We start from the raw sequence: 24,863 nt of genomic DNA, 5'->3' as shown, positions 1-24,863 counted from the left end.
GAATAAAGGATTAGCTGGATCAACAGAGGATGAACCGCCAGAATTTGAAGACTCAACATCGGTTCCAATCATGATGTTGATGGAAAAAAATCAAACCAAGAAGAAGAAAAAGGAACACAGCAGATGCGTTGAAAAAGGAGGAACAAAGAGCTAGGACGTATCCTGCTCTGATACCATATAAAAAAGGATATTTAGGCCGAATGAATGTTTTGTATTAAACCGTACAACATATATACAGAACATCTAAGGTTCTCCAACAAGTCAGGAGACCTATAAGGAATAACAACTAATACAATCACAATTGAATACTAACAGATTAATCCTAATCGTATCAAGATACACTATCAATCTAAAGGATTAATCGTATCAAGATACACTATCAATCTAATTGAATGTCAAGATACACTTTCCAACAAAAAGGCCGACGCATGGGGTTCAAAAGTCACAGGTCACAATACCAAGCCAGAAGCCCAGAACATGCGATTACTGGAGAAAGTAAAAACAGTGTTGGAATACCAAGTGTCTCCATCCCTGCGCCCCCGCCCCCCCCCCCTCCCGCCCTCTCCCCACAGTATCAAGCAAGCATCCAGCTCTGACTAATCTGCTAGAAGCTTAAGCTTGTTGGGTGGGTCAGCACCATGTACTGCACAACGTGTCAATGGTAAGGCGTGTGAAAGCTGGGTCGGGTACTTTCTTCGAGATGAGATTCCTCAGAGTCAGAGAGAGCTGGAGAAAACTCTGAGGCAAAAGACATAGTATACTACTCGTGCAGTCGTGTGTTTGCTGTCACTCACATGCATATATTGTGCTTCTCTTCTCTGCCAGGCGCTAGCTAACTACTGCTATATATTGATTTTATTCAGATTCAGTAGACTTTCTGCTCCCAGCTGGACCAAGAGTTTAGCTAGGTTTAATTTATTATAACATGCGTATACTCTAATGGACTCGGTCTAGCTTAGGTTAATTTAATAATTTATACTAATCATGCATCGTACGTAGTCGAAGGCTCCAAGCCTTCCTTCTTCTTCTTCTTTTTTTATTTATTTTATTTTATTTATTTCAAATTATGAAAGATGAACCATTGGGCTATAAATTTGTTTGAGGTTCTTACTATTGGAATATAGGAAGTATAGAAGACAATCTAGCTAGGGGTAATGATTTTGATTCTCCAAGCCCATGCATTCTTCATTTGCCTGTTGTCACCGATTATGCAATTAGGTAGCAACTAATTAATTGATTGAATATGTAAACACTTTTATTTTTTTTATTTTTTTTTAAAGAGTCGATACAGTTATATTTAAGCATTGATTAATGAAACTACAAAATATAATGAGAGACGTAGAGCTTGAACCCTAAAGTACACTCTTATTCATCTTGCAAACTCTTCTTCGATCTATCTAGGGCTCCTCAATTAGTTTCATTATTCTCTCCATGTCCATACATTAATTCTTTACTTTCTTTTTGTCATAGGTCAACATATATACTCGGAAAAAATAATACACACTTATTACATATCAATGAAAATATGTTTGACAAAAAAGATTCCTACATGAACTCCAATCTTTGACTGCTTATTTCTAAATTACAGTATTGTTATTGAGTAACGATAATAATGTCATTGATTAAAACAAAAGATACATAAGTGTCTGCCAATTGACATGGTAAATCAATCGACACTCCAAGAGTCCAAGCTGAACCGGCAAGTACAAATTCAAACGCTTGAATTTGTTCCTCTAGAAAACTCCCACAAAGCCTCCCAGGCTTTTTTTCTTTCGGTACTTTTTTAAACAAACCCATATATCTCTTGTACGAGCGCACATTATATATAAACCCTTAATACGCCAAACCTAACCCTTTACCCATATAAACTTAATTACATTATCCCCACGATATCATTATAAATCTCATCTATTGTAGGCCTAGTCTCCCGTTTGGCATTCGTACATGCCACGGCAATGTCGAAGACCTTTGATACTTGCCTCCTTTCTTTCGCATCCTTCGTACCAAACTCAACCAAGTCCAACCCATCAAATTTCATGGCTTCCTTCTTCTCCTTTGCCCCCTTTTTCATCAGACTCAAGCCCCTGGAACCTGCTAAAACGTCCAGCAGTATTACCCCAAAGTTGTAAATGTCAGCCTTCTGGTTCAACTCGTCAGAGTAATTGGTCTCTTCCACCAGCCAGAAGGGCGACTTCATCACCTGCCATGTTTCCGGAATCTCAACTTGCTCCGCCAATTGGGTGAACCCGTAATCGGATAAGCAGGCTGAGAAGTCGATGTTCACTAATACGTTTGAGGCCTTGATGCTGCCGTGGATGTGCATCATCATGTTCTTTTGGTATGGAGGATGTTGTGTATGGATAAATGATATTGCTCTAGAAATATGGAAAATTATGGTCAGCCTTTGGTTCCACACCAGTGCCGTGTGACCATGATCCCTCGCACCTTGATTACGGTCGAACCAAAAGAAATCGATAAGATATGAGAAAACAAGATCAAATCGAACTTATTGTTTGTAACATGCATGCATATCTTTTGTTTGTAAGTAGCTTTAATATTATGACTTATGTTCTGTGGAATTAGAAACTATGAATAGGTTGCAGTGAAAGTAAATAAATCATACAAAAGAACTCGGCAAGTATTTCATACTGATCGATCATCAAAAGTTAGTATTTTTGCATTTATTTATCAGAGCTACATGAATAAATCATACATAACTTGAATTTAAGTAAGAATAACTTCTGATAGAATTAACCAAATAATATCGGTGCATCAGTGCATGACTATATATGTCGGATTAGGGATTTCTAACCAACCACTAGAATAACACTATTAATTATTTATAGATTATTACCCGCATGATTTATTATTTCAGGGTGTAAAACCGATTTTTAAGTTTAGGAGTAGAGAATCCCGACCATAGATATGTAAGAAACAAGCTAGTAAACTAACCGGCAAGCAAGTCAGCGAGGCTTCCCATGGGGCGATAATCCGAGAGCACAAACTTGATCCTCTTAGCAAACAAGTAAGCAGTGACAGGAACCAGAAACTCACACTTCCGACTCACCTCAGCCAACCTCTGTATTCTCTTCCCAAACTCGCGCCTCCCAACCCTGACCTGCCTAAACCTCTTCACCGCACACACCCTCCCTCCCAAGAGCACCACCTTCTCCGTCATCGCCAACCGGCTCTCTCCGATCACACCCACCGAGCCTCTAAGCACACCCCTTAGGGTTAGGTGTGCCAGGCTCTCCACACATCCCACGCACTTCTTGTCGTGGTCGCAGTGGACGAGTGGCAGATCCTCCATGAAGCCGACGATGCAGTCCTCGTAGTCGTTGAAGGAGCCCGATTTGCTGCAGCCGAGGTCACGGACGTAGTCGCCATCCTTAGGGCTCTTTCTGGTTACGGTCAAGGCTCTAGAAAGCATGGTTTTCTTGGGGAGGGGATGGGGAAGATGGTTATGTGGGGTTTGGAGAATATGGCTAGTGTGGGAGAGGTCGTTTTTTCTTGTTATGATTGGCTTGGGAATCATCGAAAGGGGAGCTATCCAGCTAGCTTGGGGATCTGGTATTGGGCCGTTGGGGTTCAGAAAATCCAAAAGTGGAATCTCATTGTTTGTTCAAACTTTGGCACCCAAAATATTAGTATTGAACTATATACTATATAAAAGAAATAAAAGAACAACAAATGAACAAAGTTAAATTTGGGAATGAGCTCAGATATGATTAATTCGAATATTCTCGTATAATTTCATGTACATAGTCGGTGATTTTAAAAATATTTTAATGATATATATTATTCTACCATCAAATAAAATTCTATCACGAACTATTTCCTTTGTTGATTAAAACTTGCATAGTGGGCAGGGTGATGGCAATTTGTTCCACGAGAGGGAGTCACTACCCAAATGAAAAGAAAAAAATGAATCAAAATTTGATCCTTTCTTGTACTATTGAGGGACTCATTCTATTATCCTCGATGCTCCATAGTAAACCACCCTCTATTATCAAGTAAAATAGAATGATTTTCCCTCAATATGGCCAAGAGAAGCAGAAGCCCAAGAAATGTGCAAGACTAGCCCAAATTTATTAACTGGGCTTAGGCAAGGGTGCATTAGCTTCTAAATAGTTCAAGACGTACCCTTGACAATTACGTTAAGAATACGTGCATATGAAATCAGCACAGTACATGCATGGGACCATACATGCCCCGACATGTTTGGGCCTAAGGTGGTCTCGCGGCTTTATTAGATTTCTAGCCCAACCCAAATTTCACATATGGGATTTCTTTCCCAATTGAATCAGGATACTACCCAACGAATATTTATCCAGGTAGGATTAGAATAATCCAGATTACATTAATCAAATATTGAATCTTTCTCCTTGTAGAAGATGACATACTCCTATAATTTTGCTATATATACACCCCTAATCATTTGCACTTAACATAGCTCACACACATTGTTCTTGATATTTAGTATTGTTAATTTGCTCTTGTTTTGGATAGTTTGCTTTCTGGGTTAGAGAAAATGTGGAGATTGATCTTACACCAAGGTTAGCTAAGAAGGTTTATGGAGGAGATGGTGGTTCCTACTCTGCTTGGTCCTCATCAGAGCTTCCCATGCTCCGTGAAAGAGACATTGGAGCTGCCAAGCTCTCTCTGTAAAAGGACGACTTTGCTCTCCCCAATTACTCTGACTCTACCAAAGTTGCTTATGTCCTTTAGGGTAATGGAGTAGTTGCGATTGTTCTACCTGAGAAGGAAGAAAAGGTCCTTCTAGTGAAGAAGGGCGATGTCATTGCCCTCCCTTTTGGAGTTATCACTTAGAGGTACAACAAGGAGGACAATGAGTTTGTGGTTCTTTTTCTTAGGTGATACCAAAACAGCTCACAAAGGGGGGGAGTTCATTGACTTCTATCAAAATGGTTCTAATGGCATTTTCACTGGCTTCTCAATTGAGTTTGTTAGCTGAGCATGGGATTTGGAAGAGAGTGTTGTGAAGACTCTTGTTGGCAAGCAAACTAGCAAGGGCATTGTTAAGTGTCCCCAAGCAAACTTAAATGTAAAATAATATGAAAATCTACTAACTCACAAACATAAATAAAATGCGGTATTAGCCTTTCCAACCATAACCCTCGGAGAACTAATTATGTGTATGACCATAAGGTAGAGAAAACACAACATAGGACTTATGAATTTCTAAGGCAATTAAGAAGCACATATGAGAAATGCTCAAGTATATGCATGTGATATCCATTTGTCAAATCAATCCACCATAATCAAATAGGCACATAGAAGACCCGATATAACCCACTAAACTCACAAAGGTTCACTAAATATTACCGCTCAAGTGTTTAGGGGTTACATGTATTTCACTCAAAAGCAATTTCATAACACGAGCCGCCATATGCTTGCTCTTCGATCTCATCTCTGCTAGGTAGCCCACAACTTTCAAGATCAAGAGGTCTTTTATTTGGTTATAATGGGGTTAAGGGCAAGTGGCTAATATAAATGAAGGATAAGGAAATACAAAGTCCATAGAAATTGATGAAGCAACTCTCTCTTGTAGAGATCTAAGACTTTTGATTCCGAGTGTTAAGTCACTAACTCTAATCCCAATGTACACCCACATTATACTACATAATACTTTTTTTTTTTTTTACCAAAATAGACATCTATGCATTAGAAGATAAAAAAATAGTCATATTTTCCTTATATATGTTATTCTATTTATGTATAAATAGTTAGATAAACACAACAAATTTATATACATGGCCTCCTAATTTAATACAAGAATAAAGTTAGAAACTATCTAATTTAATTTTTCCTTAAGTAAATTGTAATTAAGTGAGGTTAGAAACCATAATATTTAGAATTTCAAAATCAATGGCATTTTTAAAACGGATAACTTTACTCCCATTTTTTAGTTATTTTTTTTCCTTAAGAGCTATGATTAATCTATTTATTTTCTAATATAAAACATCACGGTTGAAAAAACTTTATAATTGTTAATTTATTTGGCCCTTCTAATGGCAACTTTATAATTCTGCCATTATGGAGAAACTACTGATATAGTTTTGGTTAAATGTTCAACTCATAATTTGATACTTGATCAACATAGTGTTTGGTGGATGAGAACTCAAATAATACAAAACCTATTTATATGCATCTATTTAAAAGGAACAATAATAAATCTTTATACTAACACAAGTAATCAATATGGTTATTTACAAAACATCAAGTAATATACTAAAATATACTAATCATATTAAATAGTAGCCTTAATATAATTAAATAATAGGATATTTCATGATTTTTGTGATTAAGAATGTTTTAGGTATTTTGGGTTGTGCATTTAGTAAAATATTATAATGAGAAATTAAATGGGTGGTGTATTCAGTATGAAGTGTGTATTAAGTAATTTAGAGTGTGTATTTAAAACTTATCGTGGAGCTACAATTAATAAATAAACGAATAAAAAAACATGTTTAAAGATTGACTTTTAAAATATGTTAATAGCAACCCCTCACCAACGACTGAATTATTCGAGGGGGTTTCTTTCGTTCTGGGGTATTTTATTACTCACATTTTTCTTACCACTCTTGAGGGGATTGGCTAGCTCATGGATTCATACGGCTGCCACAGAAGGATAAAAACAACACTTAAAAATTGAAATATGGGAGTGAGGGAGAGATGAGAACGTAATAAGGAAAGCGTGTATAGCCATCTGCAACTAGGCTATACCAAATAAAAAGTACAAATACTACACGATTTGTCCACGTGGCAATAATGGAGATCATGTGTCTCTGACTATTCTGTTCCGAAAGCCATTCTCCCCGACATCATTCGTCAACACAGCTCGTTTTCCCACATGAGACAAAAAAAAATCCACGCACACGTCCTAAGTGATGTCATTTGCGCCTGTCGCTGTCCACACCGTGCACCCAGGTTTACAAAACTGCCCCTTCTTAATTAGTTTGTAGACCATTTCAAAAAAATTCAAAAAAAATTAGTTTGTAGTAATCAAATTCCATACGAATTTTGTACTTGACAGTCGACAAATAATATTCTCATTAATGCATAAACAAATTCAAAAAGAACAACATTTCTCATTTCTTTTTTCAGGTGTTATTTCATCATGATATTTTTATAGATATAATTATGTTTATAATGTTAAACAAAATATATTATGATTCATGCATTGTTAAATAAACGACACAAAATATAATGAGTGACAATACATCAAATCTCATTGGACAAAAAAGATTGAACTTATACAAATATCAAAATAAAACATTCATCAAAATTACAACATGAAAAATTAGAGTCAACAATATGCTTTTAAACGAGGAATCACCACACACTCTAAACTGAATGATATTTTCAGCCTTGAAGGTATTAAAGATAAGGGACCGAATGGTATTTTCAACCAAAATATGGACTCGTGTATGTTATGTATAGGACCACATACCACAAAATTGCCAACCTAGCTTCATATAATCCGTGGGGGAATTATCCCAGTGGGCAATTTAGACTTTTTAAAATAATGGGAATAACCTTACAGTCCACGCAACGTAGGTAGTCGGACTGTCCAAGTGTGAACCCAAAACGCCACACAGAAGAAGCCCCCAAAAATAACGGGACGCCCTCTCCAATAACGTGGGCGGTGAACCCCCTTGCCCGTTGCCCGCATTTTACTCCTTCCCGCTCCCCTACACACAAGTCAAACCCCTAACCCCCTGCCCGAAATTACACCCTCCTAAATTTTCTCTCCCCTCACCACTCCAGATAGATATATATATATCTATCTATATATAACCACCCCAACCACTACCACCAAACCTCAAATCGAAAATGGCCAAGCTCATCTTCACCGCCGCCGCCCTCTTCCTCCTCTTCGCCTTCTCCCATGCCCGCGCGCTGTCCGATCTCCCCAATAGCCGTGATGACGCAGCAGACAACAAGATCCCGGTAACCGATGCCGAACCGTTTAAGGCTACCACCAACACTCTACGTTTACCGAGCGAGAGACCCGGGTCCGAATCCGGACCCGTTGTGGAATTGGAGGAGACAGAGACCTTCCCCGTCGCCGAGGAGGAGAAGAAGCTTCCGGAAGCCGAGTTCGCCACCATCGAATCGAACGAGGAGAACACCGCCGATGCGTCGAAATCCGAGGCCGTTCCGTTGACCGTCATCAGCTTCCGCCCCGTCGGCCGCCACTTCCCCCGCCGTCCGTTCCCGATGTCTATCCGTCCAGGTCACCGCTGCGGCCACGGTCGCCGCCAGCCCAAGCGGTGGACCCCGCGCTTCCACGGCAGCGAGCGCGAGAAGGACACTCCCTACGGCGACGACATGATCTTGTCCTCCGGCGACGAGATGAAGTTCGATCGTCCGTTCCGCGGCGGAGCGCGCCAGATCCCGGCTAGGTGGTTCAACTTCCGCCACGGCGGACCTAGATTCCCTTACAAACACGACGATGACATGGAATCCCAGAGGCCTCACCGCCACCATCGCCGCCACCACCACCACGATCGCGACTTGGACCAAGAAAATGAGGTAGAGGATAACCACAGGGAGCATAAACACGAGCACGAGCATGAGCACGAGCACAGGGGTGGTTTGTTCAGGGGCTTCCGCAAGTTCTTGAACCGCTTTTGAGTTTTGAATTTTGAATCAGTCGTAGTGTTACTTCCCCACATTTCCAGATCTGCTGCATTTCTATAATGATCTATCTGTTTTCGGTTTGCATCTGCTTTGATTTGTAATCTTACGAGACTTTCGTTGCTGTAAATAATTATGCATCCGTGAGAGATGTAGATTCTTATTATGTATTCTATGCTTGTAAAATAGACACAGTTTGATATATATAATATGCTTCTGTTTATGTTTATGCTGCTTGAGATAGGCTTGATGTTAATGCAAATCGACAAATCCATAACCTATATATTACGCTCCAGATTGTATGTATGACACTAGAACAATAAATTACATTTTGCATTACAGAAGGAACGATAAAAACTCAGATTCTTTTAAGTTTCGAGGAGGATATGCAGGCTTTGTTTTAGTAGTTGGAGCATGAAGTTGCGTGTTGGGCACCGGTCAACTCCGAGCATTGGATGGGGCTCACCAGATGAGCAGCCCCGCTGACATCTGAGCACTTCCATGGAGGTGTTCTCGTTGTTGCGGTCATGCCATGGAGGTTGATGTTGGAAAGACAGATTCCGGTGAAAGGGGAGTTCTTGATGCCTTGTATGAGACCTGCCTGCAGAACTTGTATACCCCAGATGTCTGTTAATGTGATGCCCTTTACCACTGGGAGTGCATTTGGATTGAATTTGTCATCAGGGTGGTCTCCAACATCTCCTGCAATCTTTATACCCTTCCGTGCCTTTTCCATGAACACATTTGAAACTGTTATGTTTCTTATGAAGCCTCCCCTACCGATGTTTGTTTTTATATGGATACCAACTCCCATGTTGTAAAGGTTTATGTGTTCGGCAAATACATTCTCCACCCCACCAGAGGTTTCACTTCCTATTGCAATTCCAGAAAATGGGGATGATCCTCTGATCCGACGGATGGTAATGTCGGAACTAGGGCGACCATAAGCAATCCCATACTCATCCCATCCACTCTTTACAGCCACAAGATCATCTCCAGTTGATATGTACGAGTCCTCTATGCAGACATTAGAGCTTGAATCTGTACATGGGATATACAAAATACATGTTATAACTTATAAACTTCCCATTGGAAGAGGCAAATAAAGAACTGTGATTATCATAACTATTCTACAGCCAGTCCTGACATAAGGGGCACACATTCTTCCGGGTCTGACTTAAGACTTGCAAACTGACAATGTCTTAGCACCGAGTCTACTTTTCTATAGCTAAATGCAAAAATCATAAGCAAACAGCACAAGGTGCTCCAGGGTTGACAGACCATGTCCCGTTCCTTCCATTCCTCTCATGATATTTCTTGTTAAAGACCTCGCTTTTGAATATACACATGCTATGTATCTAGAATACTTCCTTATACGAGATGAAATTGCATCTCCAATGTTTCATGCTCCTCTAATCTATCCTCAAATCTAAGTGACTTCTGATGTATTTAATCGTAGCATGTAGCAGCACTAGTGTTCTCTTCAATGAACAATATGTGGTTTATTTATAAAACAGGCATGTACCTGGATCAATTCCATCTGTGTTGGGAGAGTCAGCTGGAGCCAATATTGTGACATACCGGACAACAATGTTGCTGCAAAAAAGGAAGTAGGTATCAGATCAATTACAGCTCTACCCTATACTCTTTGCAGAACATAGATTAGGGTATTACATTATGAAGGGTAGTTTAGTAAGTCAAATAATTTAGCTGCTCATTTGATTAATTTCTGGGGTGACGGATGAATCGTACCATTCGAGCCTAACATTAGCTTATCATCTAGATGCAAATTCATCAAGTAATTGAACTTCCGTGCATACAGAATCTCCAAGCTAATTATATTTAGACAGAATTTACCATTGTTGAACAGGTTATTCCACTTTTCTACCACCTAACTAACTATTGTCCCTAACTAACTATTGTCCCTATCCATCTATAATGTGGAGCTCTCAGCTGTCAAAGTCTCCAAGCTAAACCAAACAGATACATGATAAACCCAGGTTTGGATGTAAAGTCACAGAACTAAACCATGTTTGGTTGTTACCTGGAATAAACAGGGTGAATATTCCAAAATGGAGAGTTCTGGAAAATCACATTGGAAATGATAATGTTTTTAGAGTTGATGAACTCAATGAGATTTGGTCTGGTGAATTGAAGAGTTCTTTGCCTCCACATGTTCCACCACACATCTCCTTGGCCATCAATTGTCCCATTCTCACCTGAAAAGGAGCATTTTGTTAAATAAAATTTAGCTAGCCCCCAAAAAGATACACAAAGAAGTCTGATTGAGACCCACCAGTGATAACCACATCATGAACTCCATCGCCATGGATGAAGCTCACATATCTCCCTCCAGGGCGTTCTCTCCCTCTTCCATAAGACGGCAAAGGAGCAATTAAAGGCCAATTCCTAGTGTCCTGCTCAACCAATTAAGCGATTAGAAAGAGCAGACAAGAAAATGAAAAAAGGGTCAGCAATTAAAGGCCAATTCTTAGTGTCCTACTCAAATAAATCAGCAATCATCACAACAAGTTTTCAAAACATCATACAGTAAAGGGAACCCAAAAAAAAAAAAAGAACTCCCAACAATATTCACATAAAGATATCCTAGTGCTTGGAACAATAACATATAGTCAAATATTAGGAAGCGTGCAAAAATTCATGATCAAATAGTTTGAAAATAATGCATTTTAAGAGATGCTTTACCTAACAGAATGTAGAGATTCAAACAAAATCACACACATCAATAGAAATTTGCATTTATGTGGAATAACTTTCACCATGAAAGTTGACATCAGGCCATATTTAGTCTAGCACAACATTATGTGGTAAACTAACACAAGGACCAAAGCAGTGATAAATTAACAATGTGATTAGGCCAGTTAGCTCCAAGTACAGAATGGTATGGAACCATCGGGCATGGCACACAGCCCTGGCGATTAGGGTCCCACCAGTTTCCTGAATTAAGCACAAAATCATGCAATAATGTAGGAAAATTTGGCTGTTTACACACAAATATCTTGAGTACTTTAACAATTGATCTTCGACTTTGCTTACAGCCTGATACATAAATAATTATGTTTTACTGATACATAAATAACAATTGATCTTCGACATGACTTAGGAGGGATGTTTTAGCATACAATAGTTGCAAATCCACCTTTGCCCATAATTAAAAAGAATAAAATGTATCCGAGCCATTCCTATCATCCTTGTGGGAACAACAATCCACTAATTTATTAATTGCGACAGTGTTGAAGAGGACAAAACCAGTGGCAACATATCTAGCTGTCCAGTTATTTTATAGTTCATTTTATAAATGTTATGCACATGCTACCATGCTCTGTTATAGACCCACCATCTATTTTTGCTTTCAAGCCTGGATCCACCATAATGCCTAACATCCACATATCCATTCTTGCTAATCCAAAAACAAAGCCAAAGTAATAGATGAACAAACAGAACACAAATAGGGATTAGAAGGTATAGCTTTCTAACAAAATCAAACACAATCATACTTAGCCCCCAAAATAATTCATCAATTAGTACTGACCCCAAACGCACATTCATCAAAAGATCACTAGACTTAACAAATTCGGAACCACATTCATCACCAAAACAAGTTAGACCCTCAAATTAACTAAAAGCATACTAATTACTTAATAGTGGGATTAACAATCTACCTGTGTGGCTTTGATAACAGCACCTCTAGCCAAGTAGAGAGTCATGTGGCTAGTGAGATTGAAGCTCTCCGTTAAGTACACCCCAGGAGGTATGTAAAGAAGCGTGCCTCCTCTCCTGTGCAAATGCTGAATCCGATATATGGCCGCCCGAAACGCCTTGGTGTTCACCGTGACGCCGTCACCGACGCCCCCGAAATCCGCTATCGAAATCTTATCGTAACGGTACTTCATTGGCACTATCCCTGAGCAGGTCACGGGCTCCGCCGCCGTAGAGACGTAGCTGAGGCATAGGAGGAAAATCGAAAGGAAGAACCAGAAAGCAGGCATTTTCCGTAAATTCGAGTGTTTTTGGAGGGGTAAAATTGAGACGAGAGAAAAGAGGTGAAGGAGCCAAAGGCAAAGGTCCAAAAAGAGGGCTTTACGGTGAAATGGGAGAGAAGGAATGTGTGTGTCGGTGAGTGATTAGATCTGGGAAATGTTACAAAGAGAAGGGTCCAACAGTTGAGCTCCAAAGAAGTGATCTTTTTGTTAACCTGGAAAAAGGGTACTGCATTAATTAATTCATTGAAAGACAATAGCTTGCGGTTAAGACGTGAGAGCAGAGTGAGAAGGAGTGAAAATTCATACCGGTTGTGGTTGTCGGTTTGAGCTTAAAGCTCTGCTGAGGGCTGAAACGAGTCCGGTGGAAGTTGGGACCGGAGATTTTGGTCCGTTGAGGGATTATAGTGGGAGGAGAAGGGTTGTGACTTGTGAGTTAGAAGAAGAAGAAGTTGGGGAGCAGTGAGGGTCGGAATTTTAATGGGAGCAGTGGCTTCTGTCACTGGAATAGCGTTTGCCAATAAATATCTGAAAAATAAATACAAGCATCACAAAAGCGGTGATTCCGACAAAAGAAAAAAAAGAAAAAAAGAAGCAGAGTGATTCCACGTCACGAGAGGGAAATGCCGTTGAAGTTTTTTCTTTCTTTTCTCTAAAAGACGAGAACGTCTTCCCTGCTCGGAGCTTCTCATGCTCGTCTTGTCTGGGTCCACACACGTGAACTGCACGTGTCAATTAATTAAGGGGAAATATAGATGGAAAAGGCATAGACGGTGTCCGGTTCCATAAAGAGGTAGAAAGAAATGGGTAGGTAAAATTTCGACGAAGAACGGCCCAAATCTCCCTATTCGCTTCCGCTCGGGACTTTCAAGATTGTCCAGGTATATATATATGTATCACTTGCTTGCTTGTTTTTGATTACTGGAACATGGAAAGTCATTGATCTTGACCAAAATACCAATTCCTCCAACACTTAACCGAAACTCGTAAATGAACACATAATCGTATAGAACTCGAAGAGCACATCAAACCTCTTACCTGGGTCTTCGCCGATTGCGACCAAATTCGCCGGAAATTGCAGAAATCCCGCCGCGCAGGTCCGAACCTTCCAAGTTTTTATTGTCTGTCCAAAGTTGAAGATCCAAAATACAGACACCATATGATCCTTCACCTCACCGAGACGCCGCAACAGCTACCAGTCTCGCCAGCAGTCGTGGTCGAAGTTGGAAAATCCGACTGGAAACCGCCATGCACAGTGGAAACTTTCGAGCCTCAGGCCGCCGTCATAGCTCGCCCGTTTGAACCAAAGGGGACAAAGCCCCGTTTCGCACCTCCGAGACGATTCCAACGTCACCGGTCCGCCGAATAGAGGTCGCCGGAATCGAAAAGAGGAATCTTGTCACCGTTATGGGTTTTGGGGTCGAGGAACAGGGTCGACCAGTCTGGCTCGTCTCGATATTTATATTCTAAATGTAATTAATGATACACGGCCCAGATCAGTCGATGAATGAAATCAACGGCTGTGATTGCACCATGTAATCTCCATAGGATTTAAATGAATTCATTTAGTTCCTTTCTAAAAAAGCAAAAAAAAAAAAATCGTGTATTTTCAAATTTCCGAAATTCATAATAAAAAGCTGGCCGAAAAATGTCACGAAATTTACTACGGACTTAGCACAACGCATACTTGATTATCGAGTTTTTAAATTGGATATTCTCATTCAACAAAGTTCCAAAAATTATGTTCCGAGTTCAACTGCCTTTTTAATTTTTTTTAAAATGAATTTCTATAATTCAAAACTTCATACATTAATTGTAAATAGGTCAGGCGTCCGAAAAATTTTCTGCAAATTTTCACGAACTCATTACATCACGTAATGTAATTTCAAATATTTAAATTTCAGATTTCTCATAGCATCACTTATTGTTTCGATTTCAATTCATTTAGTCAACCGTTTGTAGACGTAAACTTTCCTAAGGGGAGCTATAGCACGAGGAGATAAAAATCTAGAAATTTTGACATAGGTTACTAGACCTCCTACAAACGAGAGTGTGAAGGCTGACAGATCGAAAAAATAAATTGCGAATGATCAGTTATGAGAATATTAGTGTTATGCGGTATTTAGGGTTTAGGGTTGACATAGTAAATCGAGACCCAAACGACAACGATAAAAGCTGAAATTTTGACCATAACCATTTACTGTTATGGTGATAACATCCAACGGTGGATTTTCATAAATTCAATTTCCTCCATCACAATGGTGTTGGAGGGTTTAAGTTTTTAATACCCCCAATAAACAAGTTATGCTACATTACTAGACATATAAGGAATTGGTGAAATCCAAAAATTCTGAAATGGAAATCGATAAATTTGACATTACTGATCTATTTATAGCATATAAGTATGTACTATGTAAAAAAATGAGGCCAATCCGACGTCAATTCGACAGTGGTCAAAGCAGTCAACTCTTTGTAGAAGTAAACTTCCCTAAGGGGAGCTATGCGACGAGGAGATAAAAATCTAGAAATTTTGACATAGGTTACTAGACCCCTACCACGAGAGTGTGAAAGCTGACTAATGTGGTCTAACTTGTTTATTAGCTGTAACAAATATTATACCTTCCATAAGGAACAATGTGGAGGAAATAGACTTTATCAAAATTGGTCGTTGGATGTCATCATGATAAGAAGATGTAATTATGATCAAAATTTTAGCTATTTTCGAAGCTGTCTGGGTCTCGATCTTCTAGGTCAACCCTAAACCCTAAATATCACATAAAACTAATATGCTCATAACTACTCACTCACAACTTCTTTTTTCGATCTGTCAGCTCTCACACTCTCGTGGCTATGACTTATATCAACTAATATAAAAATTTCAGAAAGTTTATCAACTCGTGGTTAAGCTCCCCTTAGGGAGTTATAAGTGTATAAGTGGTTGACCGCTTTATTTGACTTCTAAATGATTGTGGATCGGGTTTTTCTTTTTACACAATACCTACTAATATGGTTTAAATAGATGGGTAATGTCAAATTTATTAATTTTCAATTTCGATTTGTTGTACTGTACAAAATCCTTATATGCCTACTAATGTGGTACAACTTGTTTATTAGTTATAAGAAATAATATTTATGCCTTCCATAACCAACAAGATGGAGGAAATAAAATTTATCAAAATTGACCGATGTTATCAAGACAAGAAAAAATGGTTATGGTCAAAGACCTGATCTCTTAGGTCAACCGAGTAAGCCTTTATAACTATTCTTATTAACTACACATTTCAAAGAGCAAGACCATCAATGGATATAAGACTTGGAAAAACGACCATTGGATATGAGAATTACATCATTTCAAGCTTACAGTCCAAAATTGATCCAATTTCGTATATGTTTCAATCTCGATCCCCTAGTTCAACCGAATAAGACTTTATAAACCTATTTTATTAACTACACCCTCCAAAGGGCATGACCGTCAACGGAAGCAAGTCTTGGGCCGTTGGATGTGAAAATTACATTATTTTAGATTTATGGTCCAAAATTGATCAAATTTAATCTATATTTCGACCATGATCCCTTAAGTCAACCGAAAAAGGTTTTATAACCCTATTTTATTAACTACATTCTCTAAAGGGTCAGGTCGTCAATCAAAATAAGTTTTAGGACACCGACCGTTGGATGTGAAAATTACATTATTTTAGACTTCCAATCTAAAATTGATCCAATTTCATCTCTATTTCGAACCCGATCCTCTAACTCTCTAAGGCAACGGATCATATTATATAAGAATTACACTTTACCAAATTAACAAGTCGAATAAAAAACAGTACTTCTAAAAAAAAAAAAAATCCAAAAACACTAGTACGTGGCTCGAACCTTGAAAAGCCAGCACACAACTACGTGGCATCACCACTCTGTCAACTCCTATCACCCTTCATTCATTGAACATAAATTTGTCGTCTCGTTAACTGATATACAAGCCGGAAAAACGATATTCGATCAAACCAGAAACCTGGGCTTGACTGTCTCTGCCCTACATCCTCCAGACCCTCGTATGGAGTTCTCAAATCTCATCATGGAATCGACAGTGGAGCACAACCTGGTGTTGAAATTCATAGGCTGGACTGGATCCAGAGGTGACCCAAGTCCGAGTCAAGTTTCTCGGCGACTGGAACTGGTTCGGCTTTAGTTGGTAACAGTTGTAGACGCGGAAGCCGAAGTCGGTGGCGGTGGAGAAGCAGTCCTGGCTGAAAGTGAGGTGGAGGAGGGTGGTGGGGGATTGGGTCGGGTTTGGGCCTGTGGTTGCGGTATATTGAACAATGAGGTCGAGGTCGAGTACTCGAGTTCCCAGGTGCATCACATGGGTTTAATTTATAATGAAAGATCAAATTTTGATTTGGAATTTTGATAGTTGGTACATTTGGGGCATGAGCTTGAATGCTGGTTCTTGTTCTCGATCTTGATCTAATTGAATTGGGGACCTTGGGTTTTTGTTAGTTATGGCGTATGGGTTTTGGGAGTGAATTTGTGGATGATAATCATGTAAAGTCAGAACCAGTCGTGGTGTTATGCTGATGATGGGGATGGTGTTAAGATTAGGAACAATGATGGCTCCTGTGCTAATAGGATTGGAAATGGAACTAGAAGATCATTCAAACGCGATCTCGATAGCAGCCCAGAGAATCACCGGAGCCCATGGCAGCAGATTATTCAAACATATGTTGATTAAAAAAAGCTGGGGAGCATCGATCTTTTTTTTTTTTTTTTAATATATATTCTCTCTCCCTTTTGTACCTCTCTCTTTTTACTTGTCCCAGATTCGATTTGCTGGTCAAATATTGAAGAAGGAATTGAATTTGGTGTGGAAAGTCAAGATCAGAATGATTCAGTCCGTCAAATCCCAGCTAAATTCTGCAGGGGACGGTGAAAAGAGTTTTCTGGGCTGAGGATCAAGGTGAATGATGAACATCCGGGGTTCCTCTCCTACACAACTAGATCCAAGATCCACTTCTAAAAAGTGATAAACAATCCAGCCAAGACCAGGTAGAACTCCACTCAGATTGCGTAAAACTTAATTCACCCCAGTCTGCTAGCCCCCCTCAGTGTGGAGTTGTGGACGATTGTTAACATAGATTTTACCAAGAGAAAAAGAGTAAAATGGTCATGGTGATTTCTTGAATAGAAAACGAGCTAGCAGGTCAGCCGGTTTACATAAGTGAGTGGTCAGGATTGTGAGAACACATCTGACGGTTAGAAAGTGTGCTGATGTGCCCGAGCACTTCATGCTCTGAGCATGGAAGAATTTTCGCTAAAAGACCCCTATTCTTTACTTTTCTGGGATGGATGGAACCACAAAGGCTTCAAGAATCGGGTCATCAGCCCAATATGATGTTTGTTTTTTGGTCCTCCTTTCATTTCCTTTCCTTCTTTTGAAAAAAAAAATTGAGGATATTTACTGGCGATGGAAACTTGGAGAGAGGGAGAGAGAGATGTGATATAAAATCTGAGAGCGACTGTGATCGAGAGAGAGCAACTCTGAGAGCGAAAAAATAATAGAGATCTGGGTTTGTTTCGGAAGAGGTCTGATTTCAGTTGATCGAGAGGGAGAGACAGAAACACTGAGAGAGAAGTAGAGATCCATAGCAGGAGTTGGATCCAAGATTGTGGTGTCACTACTAGAGAAAACCCATTTGGAGACAAATTTTTTCGGGACAAACCAATTTTTCGTCCCTCAAACACATGATTAGAGACGAAAAAAATTATTTCGTCCCTAAAAGTTTTGACGCTATTTAGAGACAAATAAGTTTCAGTTAGAGACAAAAAATATATGTCCCAAAATCTAATTGGGGATGGAATTTAATTTAGTCTCCTATATGTTTTAGATTTTGCAAATAATTGGTAAAATTTAAGTAGTTAGTTGCGCAAAATTTCAAATTTTGGACTAAAAAAATTAGGGGTGAAGAATTTGGTCCCTACTTTTGTTGGCGGTATTTTTCTTTTTCTTTTTTTAATTTTCATTTAGGCATGTTTGACAAAAATAAATAGTGTTTAACGACTGATTGAGATTGAAATGATGTAGTTTCGATATCACATATAAATAGGCTCTCCATTTATTTTTCTTCTCTCCTAGTCTCAGTTCTTCGAACTTTCGACTATCACTGCTCTGCGACTTCCCCATACGAACCTTTGCACACCAACGCATCCTAGCAACAGTGCCTCTGTCATGCAATCTCTCTCATCTATCTTGCCTCTCTTAGTTTCTCTTCTTCTCATTTAGTACCCTAAATGTCGAATTAGGGTTTTCAATGTTGCATAATTTCAAAAAAAAATTTCTTTCAGTTTTGGTGCTGCTAATTTTTGTTTGTTGATGTCTTAGTAAGGTTAGAGACACGATTAGAAGACTATTGTATTGTTGACTGCTACTAAGAACCTAAAAGAACTTTTTTGATAATCTAGAATCTAGATCATCTTCTATATGAAAAGAGTTTAGCGTATTATGATTCTTTTATTTTAATTATTCCTAATACTGATAGTGTATTATGGTTCTTTTATTTTAATTAATTTATCTATTAAAATAAAAAGATTTGCTAGCAAAAACAGAGTTTTTTACGTAAATACCCTCTATAAAGATACTAGGAGAACTATGTGAATGAAAAAGGACAAACAAGTAAAATTACAAAAAAAATAAATAAATAAACATATCTATTCATCTTTTATTGAAGGTAATTCTTCAAACCCATCTTTTACCGAACGGAACATGCTACAGGCGCACAGAGTCGAGGAAACTAGGGAAAATTGGGGCGTAGGGTTTTTGGTCGAAATCTTCTGGATCTCGTGGGTAGTTAGGTGGCGATCCTTCTGGTCTCATCCTCTCTCTCATTGGAACCTGTTTTCTTCGTTCCCTCGTCATGATTTGAAACTCGTGGTTGGGCACAAATGCACAGCTTCGATGGAGAAAATTTTGATTTACTACAGAGGGAAAGCTTCAATTATAAATCTTCTCTCTCCATCAGTCGGTTTGGTTGGGATTAAGATCAATTTGCATCGTTTCTTTCTGTATGAGTCGTATCGGACAGCGTCGGAGGAGATTTGCTTCGACCCAAGCCATGGCGGCACCCAAATCTTAACATGGTAAGATTTTATCCAGCAAGAATAAACTATGTATAGAAACCATCAGTTTGAAAATTCTAATCCAGTCTCTTTTTTCTTTTGGAATCCTTGATTTTACACGTTCATATGAGCGCCCAAACTTGTTCCTATTTTTGCTTGAATATTCATGAGCAAATACCAAGTACATGTTCAGCCATATATCAGTGGCTACTACCACTCTGTTTCTGTTGTTGATCATATCAAGCATACTGTATCTTCGTTGTTTTAGTTTTGGTATCTCAAATCCTGAAGGCGCAAGGCTAATGGTAGTGTGTAGAATTCAATTGTTACTGTTATGTTTGGTTATTAGCTGGCCACCTTTCCCTCTATTTCTCACCACTAAATTTTACTCCTTTTATAGTAGAAAAGAAGCCTAAACGCTGCAAAGTGATCTACTCGTTCTTTCATTCTCTAGCCAATATGTTTAGAAAATGGGAAAATGACTTGTTTTAGCATCTATTGAGATTGTTAATGTATTCTGATGGATGCTGGTCTCTTACTTTTTTTGTTGTCATATACACAGGTCTTTTTAATAAACATGCAATCACCTTGGCCATCTATGCAAAATGTACTTTATTTTACCAAAAGCTATGAATAGAGGTACTGTTGAAAAGTGTATCAGAAGAAAGAGTTACCTTTGCTGGAAATTCTTGGCCATCTCTTGGAAGGTATATTTTTTATGGGGTTGCTCAAATTTAATGTAGTTGAGCAATTTCTCTCATTCTTATTTTGTATGAGTTTGTGTAGTTATAAATTTCCTCAACATGTTGTTTGGAGGTTAAAATGATCGACTCAGCTCTCTGCTCCATCAGGTTCGTTTTTTTTACCACCATTCACTGCATTATTGTGGTCTTAAATGGTTAGCATTCCCATACTTGTGAAAGTTAAAACAAAATGAGATATCATTGTGAATATCTGTTCTGGATATTGGTCTCTTTGCGTTTATTTTTATTATTTTTTTCTCAGGTGGATTCTTTTCTCAGGTGCATTATACATGTTTGCTTCATGCAGGATTAACAGACTGAACTCTGCGAGTTATTTTTCTTTAATAAGGCAATAATAATGTAAAACTGATTATTACTGGTACTACTATCCCTTGGCTTGAATAATTTCTGAAGTTCTTTTGTGTAAGTTTCTAGTAGGATTACATATATTGGTCGAGTTTCTTAATCACCAAAATTACTGTGGTTTCTTTGCACAGAATGAATCTTCTTCGTCTTCTTCGACAACAGTTTGTACGCTTCTTCTTTTGTTACTAGTCCTACATGGCTTTATCAGAGCCCTGATCAATCTCAAGGTTGGATTTTTACTCTTTTTTACTTCCCTTAGATGCTTTACAGTGTCAAGTTGGAAACAATTTCTGTCTCAATTTGAGTTTGAGGGTGTGGTGGTGCTACAGTTGTAGACCAGTCTGGAGAGAATGTACTCAATTTATTCCTCTATTTTTCAACGACTATATGAAGCCCATAGTGTTAATACGAGTGAGAGCTTTGCTGCAGTTGAGACAATCCCTCGGTTCCTGTTCTAGAGCAACATGAAGACTATAATCGACAACCACTCTATTCTTCAGCTTCTTATCAGAGCCATTCTTCCCTACTATTACTCATGCACCACTTCATTCCAGTTCTCAGCCTCAGGGTTAGACTTCCAGTACTCATAGACAACTCTATAAGAGCTTTGAAGGTCAGACTCGCAGTACTTTATTTGATATTTTACACTGATAAAATAATGTTTTATGTTCAGCATGAACCCATTTTATACAACGTTATGATAGTGTTCTTTGTTTGATGTTTCCTTATCAAATTCTATATGCTTCTTTCAGTATTCATATCAAGGTCCATCATACTTTCATTTTCTCAGTTTCATGCATTTTGTTGGGGTCAGCGGTGTTTTATGATGAAAGCTTTGGTGCAGGTAGGGAATCGACACCTGTTCAAGGACAGTCGCCATATGCCTCTGGTTCTCCATCAAAAGCCGTCTGCATTTCTGATCGTAATTAGTTGTCGATTTTATTTCTAGGTGAAGACTTATGAAGAGTTGATGTTAGTTGGAATTGAAGTTATACTTGCAGTCTCTATAAGTGCTCCTTTTGTTCATGTTAGTTGGAGTTGGAAAGAGTCGGTGTTAGGGCCCTGTTTATCACTGTATTATCCATAATAAATTAGAATTTTTTGTCAAAAAAAATTCTATTTTTATAATAGGTGCTTACTATCATTCAATAATTTATTGAAAATTATAATTAAATTTGAAAATAATGTAAAATTTGAGAATTAAAGGAGACAGAATGAGTTTCGTTTCCTATTCTAATTGGCGCCATTAAATTTGAAAAAAAAATTTAAATTTTGAAAATAAAAGGAGACGGAGTGAGTTTGTCCCCTATTTCTCTGATTGGCGCCAATTTATTTTATTTTCCCTCCATTCTCTCGATGCTCAATGAGAATGGGGGATGAAATTTCATCGAATAGGGGACAATTTTTGTTTCTTCTCCAAATACATTGGGAGACAGAATTTATCGGTCGTTGCCTTAAACAATTTGGGACGAGCATTAGGAGACGACTTTAGCCACAAAACGGTTCCGTCTCAATTTTTTTGGGGGACGAATTCTTAGCTTTTGGAGACAAAATGATTTTGTCTCTGAATGAGTTTTCTCTAGTAGTGTGTTTTGAACTTTTGATAGAAAGAGAAGTAAGAGTGTTTGGTTTCAATTATCTTCAATCTGTTGTGTTGGTGGATTTCGGGAGAGTGAGGATTGCAGGTATGGAACTTTTCTTTTGCTATGGTTTTTGTTAGTTGTCGTTTCGGTTGATTGGGTGTTGCTGGTTTTGGATTAATAGTCTTGCGGGTTTTCTTCGTCTTTGGATTTGGAATCTGGGTAATTGATTGAGAGGGTTTCAGGTTATAGTTTTATTGTTACATGGTGGTTCACTTGATTTCATGGATTTGTTTTGTGAGTTTTGGTTGGTATTAACTTTTGATCAAATTCTGCAGCAATTTGTAGTTTATGTAAAGGGATGAGTTTAGGTGGTCTACTTAGGCGGCTAATTAATGTATATAGAGCTCGATCAATGAAGGGAAATGAGAAATCCTGGTAGGGAAGACTATAGAGATTGTAGCAGGTTACGCCGGGTGCAACTTATGTATCTGAAATTTTCTGTTTCTTGGTTTCTGCATTTTGGGTGAGTTTCTTTACCTCTTCTTCCTTTTCCTGCGTTTTCTTTTTGCTGCAATTGTGGCCATGTATATTGTTTTACAGTAAAAGGGTATCCCATTGGGTTAATGGGCTAATTGAGTAGTACGTTATGGTCAGCTCTTTTGGTAAAATAGCAATGTGAAAATCAGGAAAGCAACGAAAAAGAAAATGAACTGTATTTATTTGACTTCTTTCGATACAATTTGTTTTTTGAGTTTGATCTTTTTGTTTGTTTTTTTCAGTTCAGTCTTTATGATCTCTTTTTAATTGCTGCATGTATCTGCTTTGTTTTCTGCATGAAATTAACTTCAGACATTTTATGTTAATCTTTCATCATTCGATGTCTGCTTGCTCGAATCAAGGGATTTAAATTGGACTTCTCTAAGGCCAGTCTGCATGTATGGACTATTGAACTACAATCCTGTTTAAGAGTACGTGGTCCTTTCATTGGTTGAAAGCTGCCTTCCCAATTCCAGTTCCAAACTTGGGAATACAATTAAATCAACTCGCTCATGTTATGGTAAAATGATGTCAAAATCTTTGAATGTCCTTTTCAGTAATGGTTGCAACATTATTGGAGCTTTATTTAATCATTTGTTTTGCAAGCAACCACATTTAATATGGTTCTTCATAATGGAAAGGCCAGCTTGGCCAGAAGTAACACGTTGATTGTTTAATTTACTATATACTAAACGTGAGTGCACTGTTCCTGACTGTTCATAAGGGACAAAAAGGACGATTTCGTCCTCACTTTATCTTTTTTTTTACGCCTCTGCCATTGGTATCTGAAGCCATGTCGGTTTTGGCGCTGTGTCTTTACTCTTTAGGCAATAGAAGACGTTTAGAAAAAAGGGAGAAGAAGAGCGATTGGTGTTGGTTTGGAACTTTTTCTTGCTGAGTTCTTCTTTGGTTTGATTAAGGTATGTGGAGATTTTCCTTTGGTTTCTGGTTAGATTAACCTTTGTGGTTTGGCCATTTTCTTCTGCTTTTCCTTTTTGTTAGCTGGGTTATTGGTTTTGAATTGTTATGGGTTTTTACGTTTTAGGGCTTTTGTTTATCTTTGGATTTGGGATTTCGGTGATTGATTGGAAAGGTTTCAAGGTTTGTTTCTGATGTTTGGTAATTTGACAATTTTCATTAGATGGTGGCTTGCTTGATTTCATAGATATATATTTTGTCATGTTCTGTTCAATCAGATTGGTTGGTATTGATTGTAAGATTAATATGGACATTATCATTTTAGTTCAATCAAGCATTTAACAACTTGCCAATCTACTTGCAGAATAAGCAATGGAAATCTTGTGCCTTAACTCCTGATTGCCTATCCATTTAAGTATTGAAGTGTAAGGCATGGAATCTGATAAAATTGGTAACAAAACCAATTTGATAATAATATACACCTACAATCAAGTGATTATGTATTGAATGACTTCCTTTATGGGAGGGGGTCAAAGCCTAGACTGAATCATATTTAAGCCTGGTCCCTGCACTCTCATTTGCATAGATATTCATACTCGTCCCATAGAGAGCTTAGCAAGTGAGAAGTGCAGAAGATCAGTGTCTTGAGATCAATGGCCTCTTCAGGTTTGTTGATCCTATAAAGAACACTTCATATGCATATATGTGTTACTGTGTGTTTATTACATAGATTGATTGATGTTGTATTTATGTTCTTTTGTGTGTTGATTTACAAGCTACATTTCTTTCAAGTTAACATGTGGTATCAGAGCCTCACACACAAAGGCTTAAATAAAAAAAAAATAGTTTTCCTAGAGAATTTATGTGTACGTGTCTTAAGGGTTTTACTCTTTAGAAATATAGATGAATAAATAAAGAAATTGCTGGGGCCTAGACACCTTTAG

The 24,863-nt window shown here is 38.3% G+C and overlaps 2 protein-coding genes and 1 long non-coding RNA gene across 5 annotated transcripts; 1 reads left to right on the top strand and 2 right to left on the bottom strand.

The window, feature by feature from the left end:
* Positions 1-1,593: 1,593 nt before the first annotated feature.
* On the bottom strand, positions 1,594-3,497 carry LOC112179739 (putative receptor-like protein kinase At1g80870). Its single transcript, XM_024318215.2, has 2 exons — positions 2,953-3,497; positions 1,594-2,445 (listed from the first exon to the last, which is right to left on the bottom strand). The coding sequence occupies exons 1-2, from the start codon at positions 3,428-3,430 to the stop codon at positions 1,874-1,876; spliced, it is 1,050 nt and encodes a 349-aa protein (XP_024173983.2). The 5' UTR covers positions 3,431-3,497; the 3' UTR covers positions 1,594-1,873.
* Positions 3,498-8,916: 5,419 nt separating this feature from the next.
* On the bottom strand, positions 8,917-14,081 carry LOC112180632 (probable polygalacturonase). Of its 3 annotated transcripts, none has more exons than XM_040511768.1 (7): positions 13,704-14,081; positions 12,975-13,193; positions 12,348-12,894; positions 10,961-11,081; positions 10,709-10,883; positions 10,190-10,260; positions 8,917-9,705 (listed from the first exon to the last, which is right to left on the bottom strand). In XM_040511768.1, the coding sequence occupies exons 3-7, from the start codon at positions 12,672-12,674 to the stop codon at positions 9,065-9,067; spliced, it is 1,335 nt and encodes a 444-aa protein (XP_040367702.1). In that variant the 5' UTR covers positions 12,675-12,894; positions 12,975-13,193; positions 13,704-14,081; the 3' UTR covers positions 8,917-9,064. The 3 variants fall into 3 exon arrangements, with proteins under 3 accessions (XP_040367702.1, XP_024174956.1, XP_040367701.1); XM_024319188.2 differs by having other exon boundaries at positions 12,348-12,880; XM_040511767.1 differs by lacking the exon at positions 13,704-14,081 and having other exon boundaries at positions 12,348-12,880; positions 12,975-13,586.
* A 5,353-nt stretch (positions 14,082-19,434) lies between these two features.
* On the top strand, positions 19,435-20,866 carry LOC121050739. Its single transcript, XR_005803737.1, has 4 exons — positions 19,435-19,793; positions 20,335-20,479; positions 20,559-20,623; positions 20,823-20,866. It is a non-coding gene; the product is annotated as an uncharacterized LOC121050739 (long non-coding RNA).
* The last annotated feature ends 3,997 nt before the right edge of the window (positions 20,867-24,863 follow it).

This window comes from Rosa chinensis, chromosome 7, assembly GCF_002994745.2.
Source record: "Rosa chinensis cultivar Old Blush chromosome 7, RchiOBHm-V2, whole genome shotgun sequence".
In the NCBI taxonomy this organism is placed as follows: domain Eukaryota; kingdom Viridiplantae; phylum Streptophyta; class Magnoliopsida; order Rosales; family Rosaceae; genus Rosa; species Rosa chinensis.
This window is presented reverse-complemented; position numbering and strand designations above follow the sequence as displayed.